This window comes from Carcharhinus amblyrhynchos, chromosome 20, assembly GCF_965287045.1.
Source record: "Carcharhinus amblyrhynchos chromosome 20, sCarAmb.v2.hapA, whole genome shotgun sequence".
NCBI classification, from domain to species: Eukaryota; Metazoa; Chordata; class Chondrichthyes; order Carcharhiniformes; family Carcharhinidae; genus Carcharhinus; species Carcharhinus amblyrhynchos.
This window is the reverse complement of record NC_137343.1, coordinates 19,804,844-19,828,758: the sequence shown is the minus strand read 5'-3', so window position 1 is coordinate 19,828,758 and position 23,915 is coordinate 19,804,844. Positions and strand designations below refer to the sequence as shown.

Genomic DNA, 23,915 nt, shown 5'->3' with positions numbered 1-23,915 from the left:
ACTGTAATTTCAGCAAAAACTAAATCCTCCCTATACGTTCTGGGTAAACATCCAAGCCCCTTGTCTCTGCTCACTCACAATGACCCCAAATGGTCTAAAACCTGATACTTCTGACTCATCCTGAATTTTTAAGTGCACATCTGAGCCACAACCAAGGCTACTTATTTAAACCTGGTCTGAATTCCTGCCCTCGCAGGAATTTCATTCCCATCACTGCAAAAATCTTGGTTAACACCTCAGCTAGCTTTGATTTCAACAACTTAAATTTGCCCTCATGGGTTGACTGTGTTTCACTCTCTGGAAACTGGAATCCACCCAAGCATTACCATCCTCACCCTATCTTGTGTCAGGTCCCACTTGCCTATTTACTGAAATCCAAACCATTACAAGACCCTTTATGGTCTGGACCACCCTCCCATCCCCCATATGTGTAGCCAGTATCCAATCTCCTTCACCCGGATTGTGAGCCCATTCTCTGTTCAATATTGAACTAGGCTTATTTTGCATCCATCTTGCTTTTCATCATCACTTTGGTCAAAGTCTACAAGCTTCAAATATTTTGGAGTCCAGATTGCCAACAACCTGTCCTGGTCCCCCATGCTGATGCTATAGTTAAGAAAGCCCACCAACTTTCTCAGAAGACTAAGGAACTCTGGCATGTCTTCTACAACACACACCAACTTTTACAGATGCACCATAGAAAGCATTCTTTCTGGTTATGTCGCAGTTTGGTATGGCTCCTGCTCTGTCCAAGTCCGCAAGGAACTACAAAGGGTTGTGAATGTAGCCCAATCCATCACGCAAACTGGTCTCCCATCTATTGACTCTGTCTACACTTCCCACTGCCTCGGCAAAGCAGCCAGCACAATTAAGGACCCCAAGTACCCCAGACATTCTCTCATCCACTGACTTCCATCGAGAAAAAGATACAAAGGTTTGAAGTCACGTACCAATCGACTCAAGAACAGCTTCTTCCCTGCTGCCGTCAGACTTTTGAATCGACTTACCTTGCATTAAGCTGATCTTTCTCTACACCCCAGCTATGACTGTAACACTACATTTCATACTCTCTTGTTTCCTTCTCTATGAATGGTATGCGTTGCCTGTATAGCATGCAAGAAACAATGCTTCTCACTAAATATTAATACATGTGACAATAATAAATCAAATCAAATCGAAAATTAAATCAAAGCTGCCTTGGCCCAACTCAAAAACTCTGACAGAATCTCAAGGTCTCACTACTTCCCACTTTTCCTCCATAAATCACTTAAAAAGCTGTCCCCAACCCTTTTCCTTTTCTTTTTTGGTGTTTGTACTTGCCTTTGCGACCTGCTTTAAGAGGCTGTTTTATCACTTGAAGTAGCTCTTACATTCTGGGTAGTTTTGTATTGTGGAATTCTCATTCATTAGCAACCAAATTGAGATAGCTCATTAGATGAATTTGATGATCAGCCTCGATCAAAATGAATGGCAGAGCTGTCTTGAAGGGCCAAATGGTCTACCTCTGCATCTATTTTCTATGTTGTTATGTTTCTCTGAAAGTTGAATCGAATCAAGATCATTGAGGTAAATGGACAGTGTGGTAACCTCTGGATCTAGTGGTCAAATTCAACTGGGCAATTTTAAAATATCAGCACCGTTTCCAAAAGGATTTTTAAAAAGCTCATCGTATTGGAGTGGCAGGGTGGCACAATTGTTAGCACTGCTGTCTCATAGTGCCAGGGACCTGGGTTCGATTCCTGGCTTGGGTCACTGCCTGTGCAGAGTCAGCACCTTCTCCCTGTGACTGCGTGAGTTTCCTCCGGGCGCTCCGCTTTCCTCCCACAGTCCGAAAGACATGTTGGTTAGGTGCATTGGCCATGCTAAATTCTCCCTCAGTGTACCTGAACAGGTGGCGACTAGGGGGGTTTTCAGTAACTTCATTGCAGTGTTAATGTAAGCCTAACTGTGACACTAATAAATAAAATAATAAATAATATTGCTCACACATCAACCTGCAATCCAATCCGGTGCAAGGCTGCAGATTGCACAGTTTAGTTCAGGAGCAGTCTTTAAAAGAAGCCAATGGGCAGGATATGACAGCTCACTCAGATGAACTGGAAAATTCCCACCTGAAGTCAATAGAAACTTTTGCTGTCAGACCCTTGTCCGCTTCGGTTCCGTGGCGAGGTGGAAGAGTTCCAGTGAATGGGTGGAGTTTAATGGTGGCGACAGGAATGTGGTCAGTGGCCTGAGGTCCAGTTGGAATCCTGTGTGGTTTCTCCTGAGGAAGGCCTGCCAGAACTGTGTGTCCATTAGGCACTTAGTTGGCCAGTGTTGGGCATTCCCCAGGAATTTAGGGCCTCGAGTGCAGCTCCGCAATCAGAGGCTGGCAGCCCCCTCTGTTGCCTGTCAACACCAGAAGCAGTGGGTGCTGCCAGTAAATCCACCCAGCGTAGGTCAAGAATTGCCAAGGGACAAAGGTCAGAGGTAAACAAGAGCAGAATGACAGTCATGAGGCGGGCGTCGCTGGCTGGGGAGGTAGAGAGGGCTGGAAGAAAGTTGGGGAGGGGACTGGTTCTCAGCAAGCCCTTCTCTTTCTCAATGCCAAGTACCTCGACTGTGGGCTTAAGTTCTTTTACCATGTCCCAGAAGAGGCAGCGGCTCTTGTGGGTTCAGTTAACGTCAGGCAGCAAGGCTGTGTATAGGCCTTTCCACCCTGGACAGAATTGAACTCTCAACAATACAATTAAATGCCCTCTCGGCCTTCAAACCCGTTGCTGGAGAAGGGGAGGAGGCATTAAATTCTACCATTCTGTGTGCTTCTGAAACAATGAAAAGTAACTATCAGCAGGTTAAACTGTTGGAAAGGCCTTTACTGACCTGCTTCCTTCTGCTTGATAGTTGTACTGAATTGTTAAGTTCCGCACCGTGGGCAGAATTTTCCCATCCCAACCACGATGGGAATTGGACCATGCAAAGGTCCTTTGACCTCAGGCTGGGTTTCCCGTGTTGGGGCGAGCGTGGATAGAAAATCCTGCCCCGAATGCTTTAGACCTCAGTTGGCATATTATTCTATTTATCTCAAAGATCTGCCTCTACAATGTCAGTCCAGCTCTGTAAGTGTTTCGCTATCTCCAATTGCATGATTCTGTACAATGTAACACTGCCGTCATTGTGCTGTTCTGGTCCGTCACTTCAATCAAGTGCTTGATTCAAACTCAAATAATGAACACTGCAGGAAACAACTAACTCCAAAACGTCCACCAAAGAACCTTCATCTCAAAATGATTTGTAATTCCAATACTCTGAGAACATTAACCATGTGACTTTCATTCATTGTCTCATTGAAGCAACCGTGCCTGAAGTCTTTTTGATCATTCAGGGGATGTGGATGTCGCTGGCTAGCTCAGTATTCATTGCCCACCCCTAATCGCCCTTGAAAAGGTGGCAGTGAGCTGCATCTTGACCCACTGCAGTTCATGGAATGTAGTATACGCATAATGTTTTTAGAGAGGGGGTTCTAGGATTGACCCAGCAACAGAGAAGTGGCAGCAATAACAAGTAATAAATACACTGAAGCACAGGTTGATAAACCTTATCTCTGTAATACTCATTGAATCTTACAGTGCAGAAGGAGGCCATTCGGCCCATTGACTCTGCACTGACAATGATCCCACCCAGGCTCTATCCCTATAACCCCACCTATTTGCCCTGCTAATCCCCCTAAAGAACAATTTAGCCTGGCCAATCCACCTAACCTGCACATCTGAAAACTGTGGGAGGAAACTGGAGCATCCGGAGGAAACCCATGCAGGCACGGGGAGAATGTGCAAATTCCACACAGTGACCCAAGACTGGAATTGAACCTAGGTCTTTGGTGCTGTGAGGCAGCAGTGCTAACCACTGTATGGTAGATTTTGTGAATGAGCTAAATTTGTTCAGGGTGCTCTGCTAGCCTTTGAATTATGCTCAGCCAAGTATTTGTGTTCCTAGTCCAATATGCCAAGCTCGGCCCCTATACTCACCCCCATGAGGGCATGCTCCCCCCATGCCACGCTACGGCAATTAATTGCCCATTGGTTCTGTACAGTGACCGGAATTTTCCAACTGTTCACACCAGCAGGATGTTCCAATCCCGCAGATAGCACACCCCTGCCATGGGTTGCCTGCTGGCGTGAGATGCAGTCAATGGAAAATCCCATCAATATTGCCAGGACCAGAACATCCCACTGTCAGCGAATGGCTTGCCACCTCCTGCTGTGAGAAACACACCCCGGGGAGGGCAGTAAATCTCCCCAATGTATTGTGGTACATTGGACCCGACAGTCACAGTCAAACGTGTAAAACAAATTTATTCATTTTCACTTTATTAAAAACAAAAATTTTACCATGAGGCATTAAAGGTGTCAATCATTGAGACCCTTTCAAATATCGAGGCAGCACTGTGGCACAGTGGTTAGCACTCCTGCCTCAGAGTGTTAGAGACCAGGGTTCGATTCCCGGCTTGGGTGACTGTCTGTGTGGAGTTTGCACACTCTCCCCGTGTCTAAGTGGGTTTCCTCCGGATGCTCCGATTTCCTCCCACACTCCAAAGATGTGCAGGTCGGCTGATTTGGCCATGTTAAATTGCCCCTTGGTGTCGGGGGGATCAGCAGGGTAAATGCGTGAGGTTTCAGGGATAGGGCCCGGGTGGAATTGTTGTTGGTGCAGACTCAATGGGCCAGAGAGTCTCCTTGTGCACTTCAGGGAATCTGTGATTCTATGAATAATGTAAACTACAAACCCCTGAAGCCCACTTAATGTTGTGTAACTAAACACGATGAAACTGACAAGATCGAGAGTCAGAGTTGTCAATCAAGCAATGTTAGCTGTGGGGCACAGCCCTTTCAACAAGGGTCACGGACATCCAGGCTCTCATCTGAGCCTTGACTGACATGCGGGCATCAGGTGGCATGGGTGGGGCATGTGGGGGGGAGAGGGGTGAGGGCATGAGGGGGGGAGAGGGGTGAGGGCAGGAGGGTTTTAGTGCCTTTAGTTTAACTGGATGAAGTTCCGCAGTGCCCAGATGGACCTTTTGAACAGCACACCACAGCACCCATGGCTGCCTCCATTCCCAGATCAGCTGGCCCAACTCCAGCTCACAGCACCCCCTGGCAATGAAGACGCCAGCTTTGCGGGCCATTTCTCCAGAGAAGGGTCGGCCGAGCTGAAGGCTGAAAATTCAGGCCAAAAAAAAGGCTCTGAATATAGCATACAGCAAGCCAGTACTGTGGTGTTCTGCTGCCCCCTGGAGGTAATGTGCTTATACAGAAGGACACAGCCTCACATCTCGCAATAAAAACCAGCAGGAATCAGAAACTCCAAAGCAAGTTTACGAACATTATACTGAGAGATACCTGTCTCCATCTCTCCCCGCAACAATGGAGAATCAAACACTGCTCCTACAATAATAAGAACATTGCAGCTCAGCCTTCAACACCATTATTCCAACAAAACTCATCTCCAAACTCTGTGGTCTGGGCCTCAGCACCTCCCTCTGCGACTGGATCCTGAACTTCCAAACTCACAGGCCACAATCAGTAAAGATAGGCAGCAACACCTCCTCCACGATCATCCTCAATGCCAGTGCCCCACAAGGCTGTGTTCTCAACCCCCTACTATACACCTTACACACCTATGACTGTGTGGCCAAATTTCCCTCCAATTCGATTTTCAAGTTTGCTGACGACATCACCAGATCTCAAACAATGTCAACACAGAGTATAGGAATGAGACAGAGAATCTGGTGAACTGGTTGGGCAACAATAATCTCTCTCTCAATGTCAACAAAATGAAGAAGACAGTCATCGACTTCTGGAAGCATAAAGGAGAACATGCCCCTGTCTACATCAATGGGGACGAAGTAGAAAGGACCGAGAGCTTCAAGCATTTAGGTGTCCAGATCACCAACAACCTGTCCTGGTCCCCCCATACCGATACTATAGTTAAGAAAGCCCACTAATGCTTCTACTTTCTCAGAAGACTAAGAAAATTTGGCATGTCAGCTACGACTTTCACCAATGTTTACAGATGCACCACAGAAAGCATTCTTTCTGGTTGTATCACAGCTTGGTATGGCTCTTGCTCTGCCCAAGACCACAAGGAACTACAAAAGGTCGTGAATGAAGCCCAATCCATCACGCAAACCAACCTCCCACCCAATGACTCTGTCTACACTTCCCACTGCCTCAGCAAAGCAGCCAACATAATTAAGGATCCCACGCACCCCAACATTCTCTGTTCCATCTTCTTCCTTTGGGAAAAACAAGTCTGAGGTCACGTACCAACCAACTGAATAACAGCTTCTTCTCTGCCGCTGTCAGACTTTTACCCCGCATTAAGTTGATCTTTCTCTACACACTAGCTATGACTGTAACACCACTCTCTCGTTTCCTTCTCTATGAATGGTATGTTTTGTCTGTATAGTGCGCAAGAAACAATACTTTTCACTGTATGTTAATACATGTGACAATAATAAATCCAATCACATCAAATTTCCATGTGTAGACATCTTTTATTCAGACCAACTCTACTTCAGATCCCAGGGAAATAATAATTCCACATATTAGAATAAAAGCAAATTGTTGCTGATGCTGGAATTGGAAACAAATTAAGAAAACTTGTAAAATCACAGTAGGTCTGACAGCATCTGTGGAGAGAGAATAGAGCCAACATTCCCAGTCTGATGAAGCGTTATCCTGACTCGAAATGTTGGCTCTATTCTCTCTCCACAGATGCTGTCAGACCTGCTGAGATTTTCCAGCATTTTGTGCTTTAGAAATAGTAATACTATCCCTCTTTCCAACCCAGTGGTGCACTAAGGCAGACTTCTGTCTGGTTACGTAGCTAGCAATTCCTGGAACAGATCACTAGTCTATCGCCAGGGGCTTATAGTTTGAGGGGCGTCACTCCACACCAAATGTGGCTGACCTGGAGTGTCTCTCACTCTTACCACTAGCCATTGGTGTATTCAGAAGGATTTGCAGATGAACACGCAATCTGTTTGGTTGCATTATGAATGCGCCTTTCTTGGCCATCAAGTCCCAGGTTAGGATTCGAACCTGGAACTTCTGGCTTGAAGGCAGGGACGCTACCCACTCCGCCACAAGATCTCCAGGAAAGAACCCACAAAATGTAACCACATCCCATCTCCACCCTCTGACAGAATGAATGAGGATGTGTACAAGTGAATGAGAGATAAAAGAAAATGAAACGCGGAGTCACAGAACTGTTGAATCTTCAAAATCTTTTGAATTTTTTTAATCTAATGAACAATTCTACAGAAAATGTAACATTGTCCCACTGATGGCAAGAAATAGCTTGAATGTGGACCTCCATTGCCCTCTGCAGGTTTAAACTGGAATTTAAATTTCTTTGTTCTGAATCATATAGAACCATGGGTTAGTTAGGAAAATAAAAGGTCACTCTTCAATGGCATGAATTAATTTTACATTTAACTGCTGACTCACCACAAAATTCAGCAAGGGTGTTTTCATATCTTCTCCTCTCTTTATCAGTGTGAGACAACAGAACGATTCACAGAAAACAGGACACATTAAAAAATGCTATTTCTACAGCCAGAGCCATTACATGCCAATAAGAAAGGTAGGTAGGCTTTATGATGAGTTCTCACAGCCATATAATGAGGGAAGAGGAAACCACCCACATACACCAGATGTGGTAAAGTCATCACAGCCCCAGATGGCCAAAGGCTGTGACCGGTGGTGATTTAACACAAGGTTCACCCCACACCTCAGGTGAGGGGCAAGGTTGAGACGTCGGGCCCTTCATAAATAACCTCAGCCAGTGCGGGAACTGAACCCGCGCTGTTGGCATCACTCTGCGTCAATAACCCGCAGGCCAGCCAACTAAGCTAAACTGAATATATTTCTGTTCTCCAGTGAGTAACTTATATATAATCTGTAGTTGCACAGTGTGCACACTGTGTACAATCCCAATATATATTTGTTGTGCGTTCCATAGTTTTGAGGATAAACAGCAGGAAGCAGCATTTTTTGTGGAATAGGGGATGCGTGTTAGGAGAAAATGCGACATACAAAGAAGGTACAGTGAAAATAGCAGAACACATGTTAGGAGGTGGTTTGTACAGTCCAGGTATCCAGGTCCCAAACCAGAAAATGCTGGAAAATCTCAGCATGTCTGGCAGCATCTGTAAGGACAGAAAAGAGCTGATGTTTCTAGTCCAGATGACCCTTTGACAAAGAATCACCTGGACTTGAAATATCAGCTCTTTTCGCCCCTTACAGATGCTGCCAGACATGCTGAGATTTTCCAGTGTTCTCTCTTTTGGTTTCAGGTTCCAGCATCTGCAGTAATTCGCTTTTACCTAGGCATCCAGGTGTTCTCCAGTGTACATTTTCTGTCAATCGGGATGGTCCACAATGCTGCATCCATTATAGGTTTCATGTTGCATGCTGTGCATACTCTACTCACTCCCTTGCTCATCCTCTACATATCCCACATCCAGATAAGTGAATGTGGAATCATAGAATCCCTACAGTGCCCATTGAGCCTGCCCCAACATCAGTCCCACTCAGGCCCTATCCCCGCATCCCACACATTTATCCTACTAATTCCCCTGACAATAAGGGGCAAGTTAACATGACCAATCCACCTCAGCCGCATATCTTTGGACTGTAGGAGGAAATCAGAGCATGGAAATGGAAATAACGTCATATATGTCTCCTTTTTTGACACATGGATGACTCTTGTTCATTGATGCATCTTACTCGCTATTAAAATTGCACACACAAGAATTGAATTAGAATTTCTGATTCTACAAGGACAGATGAAAGAATATCAACATTAAATGGCATTTCCTATTAGAAAAGAACCCTTTCAATGTACGAGGCACACTTTCAAGAATCCTCCAAGCTACAATCCAATCTGTATACTTCTTGGATTTCCAGTGTATTTTCCATACCTTTTCTACCGTTTCATAGTGGATTTCTTCTATTAGGTCAGAATTCTCCTGCCCATTCACGCTCATGAGATTCTCTGGTCTCGCTGCAGCGAATATCTGGCTGAGCATCAAATTCCCTGTCCTCACTTGCAACGGCAGCGAGGCACAAACGGCGGAGGATTCTGGCTTATATTTTGTTACTTCCCTTTTTGTATCCCACTGTACACATTGACTTTATTTCCTGCTCTCCCATACTGTCAATTACCTGTAACACACTATTCCCCCCCAATCTTTATGATTTATGAATATTTCCTATTCTTTATTCCACATATTAATAATGTTTTGTTCAAAGGTTTCCTCCAAAGGTTGGTTTGTTGCAGTTTATCATTCAGAAGGCCCACTTAGCTCCACATTGTGGGTCACCTTCTGCTTGGATCTCAAGACATATATTTTGTTTCCAAATGTTCTCAAGTGCGCATCTTCCATCGCCTGCAATGGTCTGCTGCCTTTTCTCTACACTGCAGCTGAACATAATTAAAGAGAACAGCTGGCGGTGACATTTTGTCACGGAAAGGCGTTTTTAGTGGTAATCTTCTGACTTTTTACAATAACACGTTATGTGAATGTTCACAAAATGAAAATGGAAAATGCAGTTGGCTTGATTCTTCAGTGACTTACCCCTTCCATGGGTGAGATGAGGAGGTCATAGAGGGCACGAAGAGGTTGCTTACTGACGGAGTTCAGTTTCCGCGGCAAAGAGGATGTGGAATCTTGAAGGCTGGAAGTGTTGCTGCTGAACAGGCTGCTCATACTCTGACAGCTTCTGAAAGGACATAATATAACAATGTGCTCAAAATCAAATCTCCACCTTATTGTTACAAGTAGACTTACATTAACTCTGCAATGAAGTGACTGTGAAATTCTCCTAGCCGCCACACTCAGGCACCTGTTCGGGTACACTGAGGGAGAATTTAGCACGGCCAATTGGCTAAGATCAAGTGTAGCATCAACATGCTTTGCTTGGTTGAAGTCATTAGGTTACATTTTAGCTTCATTTGAAGCAATTTTTAAAAGCGATATCTTAGCCTTAAGATGCAAATGAGATCAAGCCTTGGAGGAGGAGCTACACCTTCTCCAATCAGCTTGGATCAGGTGGATCAAGCCCAAGACAGGAGGTGAGAGCCCTGTCTTGTCAGCTTGGATCGGGAATGTCTCAACTTGTCGAGACTCTGAATTGGACTCGATTTGTTTGAAATGGAATAAAAACAAAAAAAAAAATGCACACCTTTCGGGCTGTGGGAGGAAACCGGAGCACCTGGAGGAAACCCACGCAGACACGGGGAGAAAGTGCAGACTCCGCATAGACAGTGACCCAACGTCAGGAATCGAACCCAGGTCCCTGGCACTATGAGGCAGCAGCACTAACCACTGCGCCACCGTGGTTCTAATCAGAAATGTTTTCTGGACGGCATTGACCAGATTTAACTGTTCAGTCAGAATAATCGTCGGCATTCGCCACTGTTACCTGCTGAAACTAACCACAACTTCAGAATGTTGGGAATGTGCAGCTGAGCGGAGATATCACGAGGCTGTGGCCTCTGACTTAGGGCTCTAGACTGCATTGTAGGCCCCATTACCCATAATACCTCCCCCCGCCCCCCAAACACCCCCCTCCACCTGCACATCAGCAATCATTCAAATAAACTAGAACATCAACATTCCTGCACTCACATCACTATTGGAAGCCTTATATAAAGACACTTTGTTTAACCAGAAGAATCTGAGCTATTAACAGCAAAGTCATTAATAAGATTTGGTAAACAACAAAACAGGCTCTGAAAAATAAGTTTTATATATGTGGAGGATATTTGAAAATCATTATTCTTAAACATTTCAAAGCAATAAAAATCCATCTTTCACTTTCACTCCATTTATGTGTCCCATTTTTTAATTTCCTCTGTAAACATTTCTTTAAAGTGATTTCATTTGACGACTTTTTGTTTCCTAGCTGGGTGCTCCCACTCAGGCCCCACCCTTGGCATTGCCCTGTCAAACTTATAGTGCCCAAATGGACACTGCCAGGGTGCCAGGTGGACACTGCCAGAGTGGCACTATCCAGCCATGCCCTGACCACTCAGGCACTTTAATGGCATCCAATCTTCGCCAGCATGGCCATGGCACCTGGCAGACCAATAGTGATTCTCACCGGCGAGGGCAGAAGCAGCCTTTCCAAACCCGCTAAATGGGTGTAAATATAGGCAGTCCCACGTTTTCACCAGTAAAGAGGGGCTGGGAAGGTAGAATCAGGTTCATGCCTGGATTTGTGGTCTCTGACGCTATCTTTCTGCTCGCCACGCTGATCGGCTGGCACAGGGAGCTGTTAAGATCATGCCCCCATCTCTAAATTTTACCCCATTGTAGAAGACTCCCCCCTCATGGGGGAATAACCTCTCATCATCCATCCTGTCAATCCCCCCCTTAGAAACATATGTTTCAATGAGATCACATCTCAGTCTTCTAAATATCAGTGAGTATAGAGACAATTGACTCAACCCTTCCTCATAAGACAATGGGTGAGATTTTCCTCTCTGTTCCGTCAGGTGGGTTCGCAATGGGAGCAGAAAATATCACACACGAGAACTGCAAAGTCGCAGTTTACGTCAACATAAAGGTGTGACACGATTGTTCCCTCAATGATGGGGCATATGTTGAACATCAGGAAATATGCCCCATCATTGAGGGAACAATCGTGTCACACCTTTATGTGGCGGGGAAAACAGCATTGAAGCCATCAACAGCATGACGGCTTTAAAAAAATTCACCAGGGATCAGGCCCCACGGTGTATCACTGGTGGGGCAGCTTCTGATTCACCCACCAGCACTGCACTCACACCAGCATCCCTGGTGCACGCCTTGGGAGACCAGTCATGATTCACACCACAGCTGGGGGCCTGATAATGATATGACGATGCATACAAATGGTGTTTCTAATGTTGAAATTAGAAACAGAATTTGTATGCATCATCATATCATTATCAGGCCCCCAGCCGTGGTGTGATGACAGAATGGTGTGAATCATGACTGGTCTCCCAAGGCATGCACCAGGGATGCTGGTGTGAGTGCAGTGCTGGCGGGTGAATCAGAAGCTTCCCCACCAGTGATACACCGTGGGGCCCGATCCCTGGTGGGTTTTTTTAAAGCCGTCATGCTGTTGATGGCTTCAATGCTGTTTTCCCCGCCACACATCGGCCTTTGCCCATTTCCAGAACAATCTCGCCCAATTTTTTTCTTCCTGGGGATCAGCTTAATGAACCTCCTTGGAACTGCTTCCAATGCAAGTACATCCCTCCTTAAGCAAGGAATCCAAACCTGTACACAGTGCTCTAGGTTTGGTCTCACCATACTCGAAGCAACACTTTGCTACTTCTATATTCCATCACCCTTGTAATAAAGGCCAAGATTATTTGCTGTACCTACATGCTAACATTTTGTGATTCACGTACAAGGACACCTAGTCCCCTCTGTGCTGCATTTATGTAGCATCTTTAGCACAGTATATGTCCAAGGAACTTCACAAGAACTGTCAAACAGAACTTGACACCGAACCATATCGGGAGATCTAAGAGTAGATAGCCAAGAGGTTCACCAAATAGGCAGATTTTGAGGAGTGTCTAGGAGGAGAAGATGAAGGAAGAGAGGTAGAGAAGTTTAGGGTGGGCTTTCCAGTGGGTTGTAGCAGCTGGTTGTGAATGTAGCCCAATCCATCCCGCAAACCAGCCTCCCATCCATTGACTCTGTCTACACTGCCCGCTGCCTCAGTAAAGCAGCCAGCACAATTAAGGACCCCGTACACCCCGGACATTCTCTCTTCCACCTTCTTCTACTGGGGAAAAGACACAAAAGTCTGAGGTCACGTATCAACCGACTCAAGAACAGCTTCTTCCCTGCTGCTGTCAGACTTTTGAATGGACCTGCCTTGCATTAAGTTGACCTTTCTCTACACCCTAGCTATGATTGTAACACTACATTCTGCACTCTCTCGTTTCCTTCTCTATAAACGGTATGCTTTGTCTGTATAGCGCATACTTTTCACTGTGACAATAATAAATCAAATCAAATCAAAATCAACAGTGGAGCGATTAAAATTGGAGATGTTTTGGGAGCCAGAATTGGAGGAGCACAGAGATGTCAGAGGGCTTTAGGGCCGAAGAAGTTATGAAGATAGAGAGGAGCGATTCAACAACGAGGATGAGAATTTTAAAGCTCGGCATTATTTAAGAAGAAGCCGAGGTAGGTCAGCAAACTCAGGCACTGGGTGAACGGGAATTAACGCAAGACACGGGCAGCAGGGATTTGGGCAACCTCAGTTTACGGATGTGGGAAACCAGCTAGGAGAGCAATAAAACAGTCAAAGTTTAGCGGTAACAAAGCCATCAATGAAGGCTTCAGCAGCTGGTAAATTGAGTTTTTATTTATTAGTGTCACAAGTAGGTTTACATTAACACTGCAATGAAGTTACTGTGAAAATCCCCAAGTCGCCACACTCCGGCGCCTGTTTGGGTACACTGGAGGAGAAATTAGCATATCCAATGCACCTAACCAGCATGTCCTTCAGATTGTGCGAGGAAACCGGAGCACCCAGAGGAAAATCACGGGAAGAACGTGCAGACCCCGCACAGACAGTAGTCTAAACTGGGAATCAAGCCCAGATCCCTGGCGCTGTGAAGCCGCAGTGCTAACCACTGTGTTACTGTATTGCCCATAGTAGAGGTGGGCAATATTAGGAAAGTGGAAAAAGATGCTGCAGAATTACTGAACATGTTGCATACTGGGTCTACTAATATCCCTACATTTCTTCCAAGTTCCCAAATCAATAATTCAGTGTGATTGGATCAATGGATTCCGAGCATTTTGACGACCATTCCCAGTCATTTTTTAAATTTAATTTATTACCGTCACATGTATTAGCATACAATGAAAAGTACTGAATCTTGCGCGCTACACAGACAAAGCATATCATGCATAGAGAGGGAATGGAGAGAGTGCAGAATGTAGTGTTACAGTCATAGCTAGGGTATAGAGAAAGATCAACTTAATCCGAGGTAGGTCCATTCAAAAATCTGACAGCAGCAGGGAAGAAACTGTTTTTGAGTCACTTGGTACATAACCTCAGACTTTTGTATCTTTTCCCGACAGAAGAAGATGGAAGAAAGAATACCTGGGGTGCATGGGGTCCTTAATTATGCTGGCTGCTTTGCCAGCCATGAGATTAACCATGGAACTATTTTTGCCTCCAGTTAACACAAAGGAGAGAATTAATGTTTGGGAACTGCAGCTTCATTCCAGCACTCCTCAGCAAGGTAAAACACAAAACTGTTCTGAAATGAGCAGAAAGAAAGCAGAGTATTCATATCCAGGCCTCAGGGACTTCTCCTGACTGCACCTTTTACAGTCTTTTCTGTGATGTCCTTACGCACTGTGCACCAAGTGCAAATGTTGAAACAGGTCGCTGATTAATGGCAGAAAGTCAAATTATCTGGTGGCAACTCCAACACTACGTAAGCTCAGCCTGTGTCAGTGAAAACAGTCGGGGAATGAATGGAAGTCTTATTATTGCCTGACTGCAAGTGTGGTCATTCCTTCCTCGCCTCCAGGTTAAATACTGCATGAACAATGGAAATTGTAAGTACTCATTTGCCACTAATTGGAAATGGATTAAATTAGCAAAATTCACTAGCTAAATAAATTTAATAATTGAAAACAAAATAGTTTTTCTGCCTCACAGCCGTGATGAAATTCTGATCATTATCAGTCCTTGGTGAAAACAATGCAGTCCACGGAAGACTCAGTGACTGCTCCGGGCTCTGTTATTCCATGAATACTCCAATTCGTTACTGCTTGTTTCATTCCCAATGGGATAATAAAACAGAACATTCCTACTTCCCGGGTTCTTTGATGCTTGGAACAGGGATTGAACCCCGGCCGCTCGGCACCAATCTGGCTGTCCAGCCAGCTGAGCCAACTCTTTAAAAAAAAGTTTATTTATTAGTGTCACAAGTAAGGCTTACATTAACACTGCAATGAAGTTACTGTGAAATTCCCCCAGTCACCACACTCTGGCACCTGTTCGGGTCAATGCACCCAACCAGCACGTCTTTCAGACTGTGGAAGGAAACCGGAGCACCCGGAGGAAACCCGCACAGACACGTGCAGACTCCGCACCGACAGTGACCCAAGCCAGGAATCGAACCCGGGTCCCTGGCGCTGTGAGGCAGCAATGCTAACCACTGTGCCACCAAGCCGCCCTGCCCAAGGAGTCCGAATTGCTCTGGCAATATGGACTTTTACATGCACATTGTACCCGGAGCTACAGATAGTGGTGCTCCAAATCTTTTCCATCACTTGACTGACCAGAAATCCCCCCCTTTCCTATCACTTGTCACTGCCATACATTGGGAGTATTTACAAGGTGATACTCAATCTGTTTGGCCATGTTAGTATTGCACCTTCCTTGGTCATTAAGACCCGGGATGGGAGCTGTTCTGACTCAGAGGCAGGGGTATTACCCACTCCATCACAGTGATGTAACAGTGAAAATCACGGAGACACTCACAGGACAGATTTTGTTCCATTAACATTCTTACACTAGATGGCAGTGAAGATTAAGAAGTGAACCCCCTCTATCCTCCCCTTAAATCACAACAAACAACAAAAATCAGGCTGTCTATTCTCACTAACATATCAAATGAAACACATTCTCAAAGTGTGAGAATTTCAAACATTGATTTTTGATTGTAACCGTGGTAAAATGCTCTCTCCAGTAAATTTAGACAGATGAAGAATATGTTTAAATCTAGATCTAAAGCACATTAACTAATCTTTAGGTAACAGACAGACTGATCCAGCACTGACTGCTGAAGGATACAGCCAAGTTGGGAAGTGTAGCAGTTTGTGCAGTAGTCGTAATGTCCAGATGAGAAGGAGTGAACACGTCCCTCTCTATTCAATCTCCTCGGTTGATCACCACCAAAGTTTAAGTTTCTTTTTCACGAGGATTTGCCTTTCCCAAATTATAATATACTTAAATGTTTAAGCTGTGAGCAATAAGAAGCTAATCAAACAAGGTTTTCTTGAGTCAAACAAAGAGGAAATTTATTATCCACTAAACCCGAGGAAAATATTCAAAATGTAACATCAGGCATTCGACCCTCATGCAGTCATTCACACACACACACACACACACACACACACACACACACACACACACACACACACACACACACACACACACACACACACACACACACACAACACTGCCCACACAGTAGTACACACTACACACAAACAACTATAAATACATCTGCACACAAACACACACACACAACCACTACAATCCCACACACCACTGCATGCACATGTACACAACACAATACACACAGAACTATACACAAATACACACACACACACATACACCACACAAAACAACACAGCATATACCACACACATATATCGGAAATAGGGGCAGTTAGAATCTAATAAAAAGTAAAATAACAAACGGTTAATGTTCTGATTGCCCTTGAGGTAGAGATTTTAAGTTGCTGCAGCCGATTTAGATTAGCTGGTTTCTTGGTCACGGTCAGGGATAGATGATGTTCCCATTATTGGTCGAGTTGGCTTCTCAAACTGGGCAGCCTACTAATTACAAGAGAGAGTGAGGGAGAGAGAACAGTCTTCAACCTACTTCCTCTGCTGAAGACTTTCTCGACACTGTCCGTAACACTTGCAGTCCCTTTCGAGGGCAGACTCTTTTTTGAAATATTTCACCCTTATGAATTTCTAAGAGAGTTTGGTGTGTCTGTCTGTGACAGCCATTGTTTCCTCCAGTACTTTGCAATTATCAATATCCCTGCTTTGGACGGTTACAAGTTTTGTTGATTGGTTTTAGGAAATGTCTCTCTCTTCACACTGAGGATAATTTCTTTGTTTCTCACCTTCACCTTAATTAAGCCTGGATGGATAAACAAACGACTGATAGATTTCAGAGGCCTGTAAATTTATTCTAATGTCTATTCAGGCACAATGGGTGGGATTTAATGGTCTCGCGTCCCAAAACCATAAAATCCCTCCCGAAGTCAATGGACCTTCCCATTGTCCGCCCTTCGCTTGCACCAATTCCCATGGTGGGCAGGGCAGTAGAATTCCGGCTTATGTTATTTTATTTTGCTGTTGTGTAAATAGTTCAAATCTTTATGGGCAAATCTTTAGTGAGAAAAAAAGGGGTTAAGGTATTAAGTCTCAAGATTATATTCAGTTGACATGCAGTGGGAGTCAGGGTCCAATCTCCTACACCAGTGTTTCGCCAATCCTGGCGACGAGGACGGCTCGGTGGCTGACTGGTTAGCACGCTGCCAGGAACCCAGGTTCAATTCCAGCCTCGAGTCACTGTCTATGTGGAGTTTACACATTCTCCTCGTGTCTGTGTGGGTTTCCTCCAGGTGCTCCAGTTTCCTCCCACAGTCCAAAGATGTGCGGGTTAGGTTGACTGGCTGTGCTAAATTGCCCGAGTGTCAGGGGGATTAGCAGGGTAAATATGTGGAGTTACAGGGATAAGACATGGGTAGAATTGTTACTGGTGCAGCCTTGATGGGCCAAATGGCCTCCTTCTGCACTGCACATTCTATGTGACTGATACGTTGACATTGAATAGAGAAAATTGTGACAGAGGGTACAGTCTCTAGTGGGTGGTGAGAATTTTGGGTATTGCAGAGGAACCAGTCTGCAATAAACGATGGCGTGCAACCATACAGAAGCAGGTACAGATTGCATTGAATCAAAAACTCTGTAAATACAGAGAAATGTGCATCCTGTGCTGCACAGCAAGTAGTGGGGCTTAATTTTTGGTCAGTCAGTATTAGGCTCTCACTTATGGGAGTAAGGCAGCCAGTGCAATCAGTATTAGACAACAAGCTGTTTGGGGGCAGCGCAGCGGCACAGTGGTTAGTACGGCTGCCTCATAGCACCAGGGACTCGGGTTCGATTCCCGGCTTGACTTGCTGTCTGTGCAGAGTTTGCACGTTCTTCCTGTGGCTGCGTGGGTTTCCTCCGGGTGCACCAGTTTCCTCCCATAGTTTAAAGATGTACAGGTTAGGTGGATTGGCCATGCTATTTTGACCCTGGTGTCAGGGAGACTAGCAAGGTAAATACGGGGGGTTATGGCAACAGGGCCTGAGTGGGACTGGTGCAGGTTCAATGGGCTGAATGGCCTCCTTCCACACTGTAGGGATTCTATGAATTTTCTATGAAGTAGCAGTTACAAATGGCAGTGAACTTTGAACCATGAGTGTATGTTAGACTGCATAGAAAATCTCAAAATAAAGCATTTTGAGTAGTAAGGTTAAAATACTGAGAAGAAAAACAAAATTAATTTTAATTGGTACAAGACATCTAAAGGGAAAATTGAATCCACGAACAAACATGAAGCAGTAACAAATAAAATTGAGACTGATTCAAGGACAAGATCGGAATAATATGAGCAACAAATCTCCTTTTCCCAGGACAATAACCTTGTAAAACAAAGTAAATTGGAAACTCATTGAATGTAATAAAGATGCTGTGGTTTTTAAATGCTCATGTGTTAAAATGCAATTTTACTACTAATTGCATTGCAGACAGTGCCAATGCGATCGAGTGGCTGACTGATTAGATTAGATTAGGCTAGACTTGTTGAGATAATTTCACCCGTTTTCTTTATAAAACGTTTTGTGGAGAAAATGATCAGGCGCTGTTTGAATGACTGCTCATCCAGATGCGATTTAAATGCTTTGTTGGCTATAAAACTCGGCAAGACATTCTGAGGTTGTGGAAGATGGGCTATGAAGCTAAGTTCTTTCATTATGTGACGTGGTGCTGAGATGAACACACAGATCCCCTGAATTTTACCCAGATGCAGTGAGACTCATCCACTTGGTTTGAGATATGTCACCAGATTAAATGCATCTCACTCCCAAAGATTAGCACAGCTCCTTCCATCTATTTCCAACGATTTGAAATGGGTCTATTTTATTTTGCAAATAAATATATACCACCATCTCAATGAGACAGCTTTGCAAACAAGACAACGTAAGAAGCTAAATTGCCTGCAAATCCAAAGTTAGTGTTTATTTATTGGTGTCACAAGTAGGCTTATATTAACACCGTTATGAAGTTACTGTGAAAATCCCCGGGTTGTCACACTCTGGCACCCACTTGGGTGCACTGAGGGAGAATTCATCACGGCCAATGCACCTAACCAGCACATTTTCCGGACCGTGGGAGGAAACCAGAGGGAAACCCACGCAGACACGGAAAGAACGTGTAGGCTCTGCACAGACAGTGACCCAAGCCGGGTATCGAACCCGGGCTCCTGCTGCTGTGAGGCAGCAGTACTAGCCTCTATGCCACTGTGCCACCCGGAATTTTCCAGCTAGCTGATAACTTATCTGACTCCCTTGCACTGGACTCTAATCAGACTGTGTAACATTAACGATGAACGCACATCAAATTCCTTTGCCCACGATTTGAACATTCCTTAGTAACTATCCCCACAGATGTATGGTATCTTCCGCAAGCCACCCACAACATCTCTGGGTATACAATGCTCACTCCACATGACTGACAATGCCTCAGAATGTACACTACTCTCCTCACATGATCCACAATACTTCAGAAAGTACATTATCCTTTATACATCATTTTCTGCACCTCAATGCACACGCCACTCTTTTCACGAGAGGGTTTACACAATCTTCTCCATCCCACTCCAGTACTTCAGGGTGCACATGGCTCTTTCCAAATATTTTGGACAAAGTACAGCCCCTCTTGCGGTAGCTTGAGTTGTACAGCATCCTTTTCATCCCAATCATGTTATTTCAAAGTACACACTGCGCTGTCCTAAGCCCACCTGCAATAACTAAGATAGCCCATCCTTCTCTCTCTCAGTGCAGAATCTTCCCATCCCACCCACCATGGGTTTCATAGTGGATGGGATGGGATGACCCCGGGTGGGATTTTCCATTCTTTAGTGTGAGCGCAGTCATAAAATCCCATCTATAGTATTTCAGCCCGCAAACTACTGTTCCCCAATTGCCAGACCTACCTTGAAGGTATATGTTACCTTCCCCATTCTGCAATGTTTTCATACAATCCATAGAATTCCTACAGTGCAGGAGGAGGCCATTCGGCCCATTGAGTCTGCACTGACAACAATCTCACCCAGGATCTGTCTCCGTGACTCCACATACCTACCCTGCTAATTCCTTGAACCTACGCATCACAGCTTGGTATGGCGCCTGTTCTGCCCAAGACCGCAAGGAACTACAAAAGGTTGTGAATGTAGCCCAATCCATCATGCAAACCATCCACTGACTCTCTCCACACTTCCTGCTGAATCGGCAAAGCAGCCAGCATAATTAAGGACCCCACACACCCCATACATTCTCTCTTCCACCTTCTCCCTTCGGGAAAAAGATACAGAAGTCTGAGGTCACCTACCAACCAACTCAAGAACAGCTTCTTCCCTGCTGCTGTCAGAATGGACTTACCTTGCATTAAGTTGATCTTTCTCTATACCCTAACTATGACTGTAACACTTCATTCTGCACTCTTTTGTTTCCTTCACTATGAATGGTACGTTCTGTCTGTATAGTGCGCAACAAACAATACATTTCACTACATGTGACGATAATAAATCAAATCAAATCTAAGGGGTAATTTAGCACGGCTGATCAACCTAACCCGCACATTTTTGAAATGTGGGGAGAAACCGGAGCACCTGGAGGAAACCCATGCATACATGGGGAGAATGTGCAAACTCCACAGAGACAGTGACCTAAGCCTGGAATTGAACCCGGGTCCCTGGAGCTGTGAGGCAGCAGTGCTAATCACTGTGCCACCAGTTTTATACTGACTGACGGCACTGTCTTTCATGTAAGCTTAAAGAAGATTAAAGACAAAGAGAAGGAATTTTCAGGTACTCCCTCGTGAGGCTCAACTGTTTCAATCTCTAAGCTGCATGGTAAAGGAGCGTGCTGGATTTCTACAAGGGAAGCGCTCTGCCGTGACTCATTAAAAGAGTAAGAAGTTTGATGATCAGAGTGAAATGCAAACCTCCCCACAGTGCTGACACCACCAACTGTAAATCCTGGAGCAGCCTCACTCTGTCATTTTGTGGTTGGAAATCTAACGTTGATGGGTTATTTCCAATAAACTGCAAAGCCCCCACGATTCATAATCGTGCAGAAACATCCAAGGGATAGAATATCACACGACGCAGAAAAGTTTGTCAGCATAATGCACCCATTCTCTGACAGCAGCCAAACACATCGCAGAACTTGAGAGAGATGTGCGATGAGCTGGCTGACAGAATGACCACAGACCCCCTCATGTCAAGACAACTCAACATCCAGCCTTTGTTATCTGACACCAGTCATTCCTTCCACCGGCAATCTCTTCAGAACAGCCGAGAAATCATTTGGGAGGTGATTAAAAGATGTAGTGCAGCGATTGATGTTAACAGAGCCCCACATGTCCTCCACTCAGCACAGCCCTCAAAAACGTGCAACAACTTTTGTGTTTATGCTCGAGAAAATCTTTCTTGGAACCGGGTCAGCTAAACAAAAAGTAAATGAAACGAGTCTCACATGATAGCTTTAGGGGGTTTAAGGAAAAGAGTGTTTTGCAAAACTTAGCCAAAATATTTAGAGAAATAAATTAGGAATGAATTTTTGAACTGCATCCAACTTGGCACTGATTATTTATTTATCAATTGAAACTATTTGACTGAGAAGAACAGATATGGCCCGGGTTGGCAGAGTAAGGCCAATACAAAGTTGGCAAAGGACAGAGATGCAGATACATTTACAGCTGAATTAACCCCTAGGTGGGGTCAGATCTGTCACAGCACGTTAGCAATTACATTAGATCAGTGCATATTGTTCTTTATTTGTTCATGGGGTGTGGGGCATCACTGGCTGGGCCAGCATTTATTGTCCATCCCTAATTACCCTTGAGAAGGTGGGGGTGTATTGTCTTGCTGCATTATTTACTTAAGTATGTTTTTGATTTGATCTATTATTGTCACATGTATTAGTATACAGTGAAAACTATTGTTTCTTGCACACTATATGGGCAAAGCATACCATTCATAGAGGAGGAGAGGAAAGTAGTGTTATAGTCATAGCTAGGGTGTAGCGAAAGAGCAGCATAATATAAGGTAAGTCCGTTCAAAAGTCTGATGGCAGCAGGGAAGAAGTTGTTCTTGAGTTGGTTGGTACGTGACCTCACAATTTTCTATCTTCTTCCTGACAGAAGAAGGTGGAAGAAAGTATGCCCAGTGTGTGGGGGTCCTTGATTATGGTTAACCACTACACTATCCAATGTGTTTCTTTGAACATCAAATCTAGGCAACTTTATGGTTGCCCTCAACGTCTTGGCGAGCCAATATTGATATTCTTACTCCAACTCACAAAGGGAAAGCGACTAGGGTCACACCATTATGAGTCACTTCCCTCAGGAGAGGAGGGCCTAGAGGAAAAACCTAGGGAAAAGTTGAAGGGAAAAAAGAAGTCCTGCTGAATCAAGATTGTGAAGCCCAGAGAATGAGGAAGAAACGCACTCATTAAACATTATTGGAGGCTAGGAAGGAATGTGGAGATTACACCAGCAGAGGGCACTAAAATATCAAAGAATGGGTTTATCAAAGTTACGGGGAACTGATGCAAGTTCATGTTTCAAAATTGAGGCTAAACTGGGCCAAACATGAGGTTGAAAGATAGAAGTGAGAGACTAGAGGATATAATCAGGCGAGGAAAGAGATAGGAGGAACTTCATTGGATGAAAGAACATCAAATTCCACATACTTTATTGAACAGAGAAAAGATGCCAACAAAAGGCTGAGTCAATGGCCAAACAATGCATTTTATATTTTTTCGCAAATCAAGTTTGGGAATTAAGTGAGTATTTGTCCAATGGGCACCACTTGTCTTCTATTACAGCCCTGTAATTCTCATATAAGAGCGGCACAATGGTTAGCACTGCTGCCTCACAGCGCTAGGGACCCAGGTTCAATTCTGGCCATGGGTGACTTGTCTGTGTGGAGTTTCCCATGTTCTCCCCATGTCTGCGTGGGTTTCCCCCGCGTGCTCCGGTTCCCCCTCACACTCCAAAGATGTGCAGGTTAGGCTGACTGGCCATGCTAAATTGCCCATTAGTGTCAGGGGGACAAGCTGGGCAAACACGGGGATAGGGCCTGGGCGGGATTGTTAATGGCGCAAGCTTGATTGGCCAAATAGCGTCCTACTGCACTGTAGGCACTCTATGAATTCAGTATGGGTCAGCGATAGCAGTGTATAAATTGTGATAGGAAAAACACACCTTTGTCCTTTAAACTCACGTAAAATTATTAACGTGCCTGTAATGCAAGCTTAGAAACATCATTTCAGAAGGTTAATGCCTACTGAAAACTGGTTGAAGGCGGGGGTCCCTTCCTCAAACATTTTGTGGGCGTACTCAACACTGTTTCTGAAACTGGCCTCTGTTTTTTTAGCTGATCAGAGCCCAGGCCTCAGCTCCGTGCCCAGGTTTTTACGTGGCTTACACGGCAAAGCAAACGGCCCATTTGTCAGACTGACGAGCAGAGAATGAGAGGAAATGAATATCCTTGCTTTCCTAACGGGTTGGGGGTGAGAGAGAAGAACGCGAAATAACAGAATGGGAAGTAGCGCTGGAGTGAAGCAATCCCACTCGAGCATGCCTCTCCTCTCTCCCGGCTTTACAACACATCTGGCACGTAACTGACACGGAAAGGGCACGGTGCACTTTATTAACTGAAAGCAATAACAGCCCTCATTTGTGCTCGATGCAAAAAAGGTTTCCCCAGGAACAAAAGCGAGATGCGAGCACTTAATTCATTACCGTTCACCAGCGTTTGCAAAAA

The 23,915-nt window shown here is 44.8% G+C and overlaps 1 protein-coding gene across 2 annotated transcripts in view; it reads right to left on the bottom strand.

The window, feature by feature from the left end:
- ttc28 (tetratricopeptide repeat domain 28) overlaps positions 1-23,915 on the bottom strand; it is a 723,607-nt gene that overhangs the window by 82,006 nt on the left and 617,686 nt on the right. For both annotated transcript variants that reach the window (XM_080208201.1, XM_080208202.1), the window contains one exon: positions 9,623-9,767. In XM_080208201.1, coding sequence (XP_080064327.1) covers positions 9,623-9,767 — 145 coding nt within the window. The remainder of the gene's footprint in view (positions 1-9,622; positions 9,768-23,915) is intronic.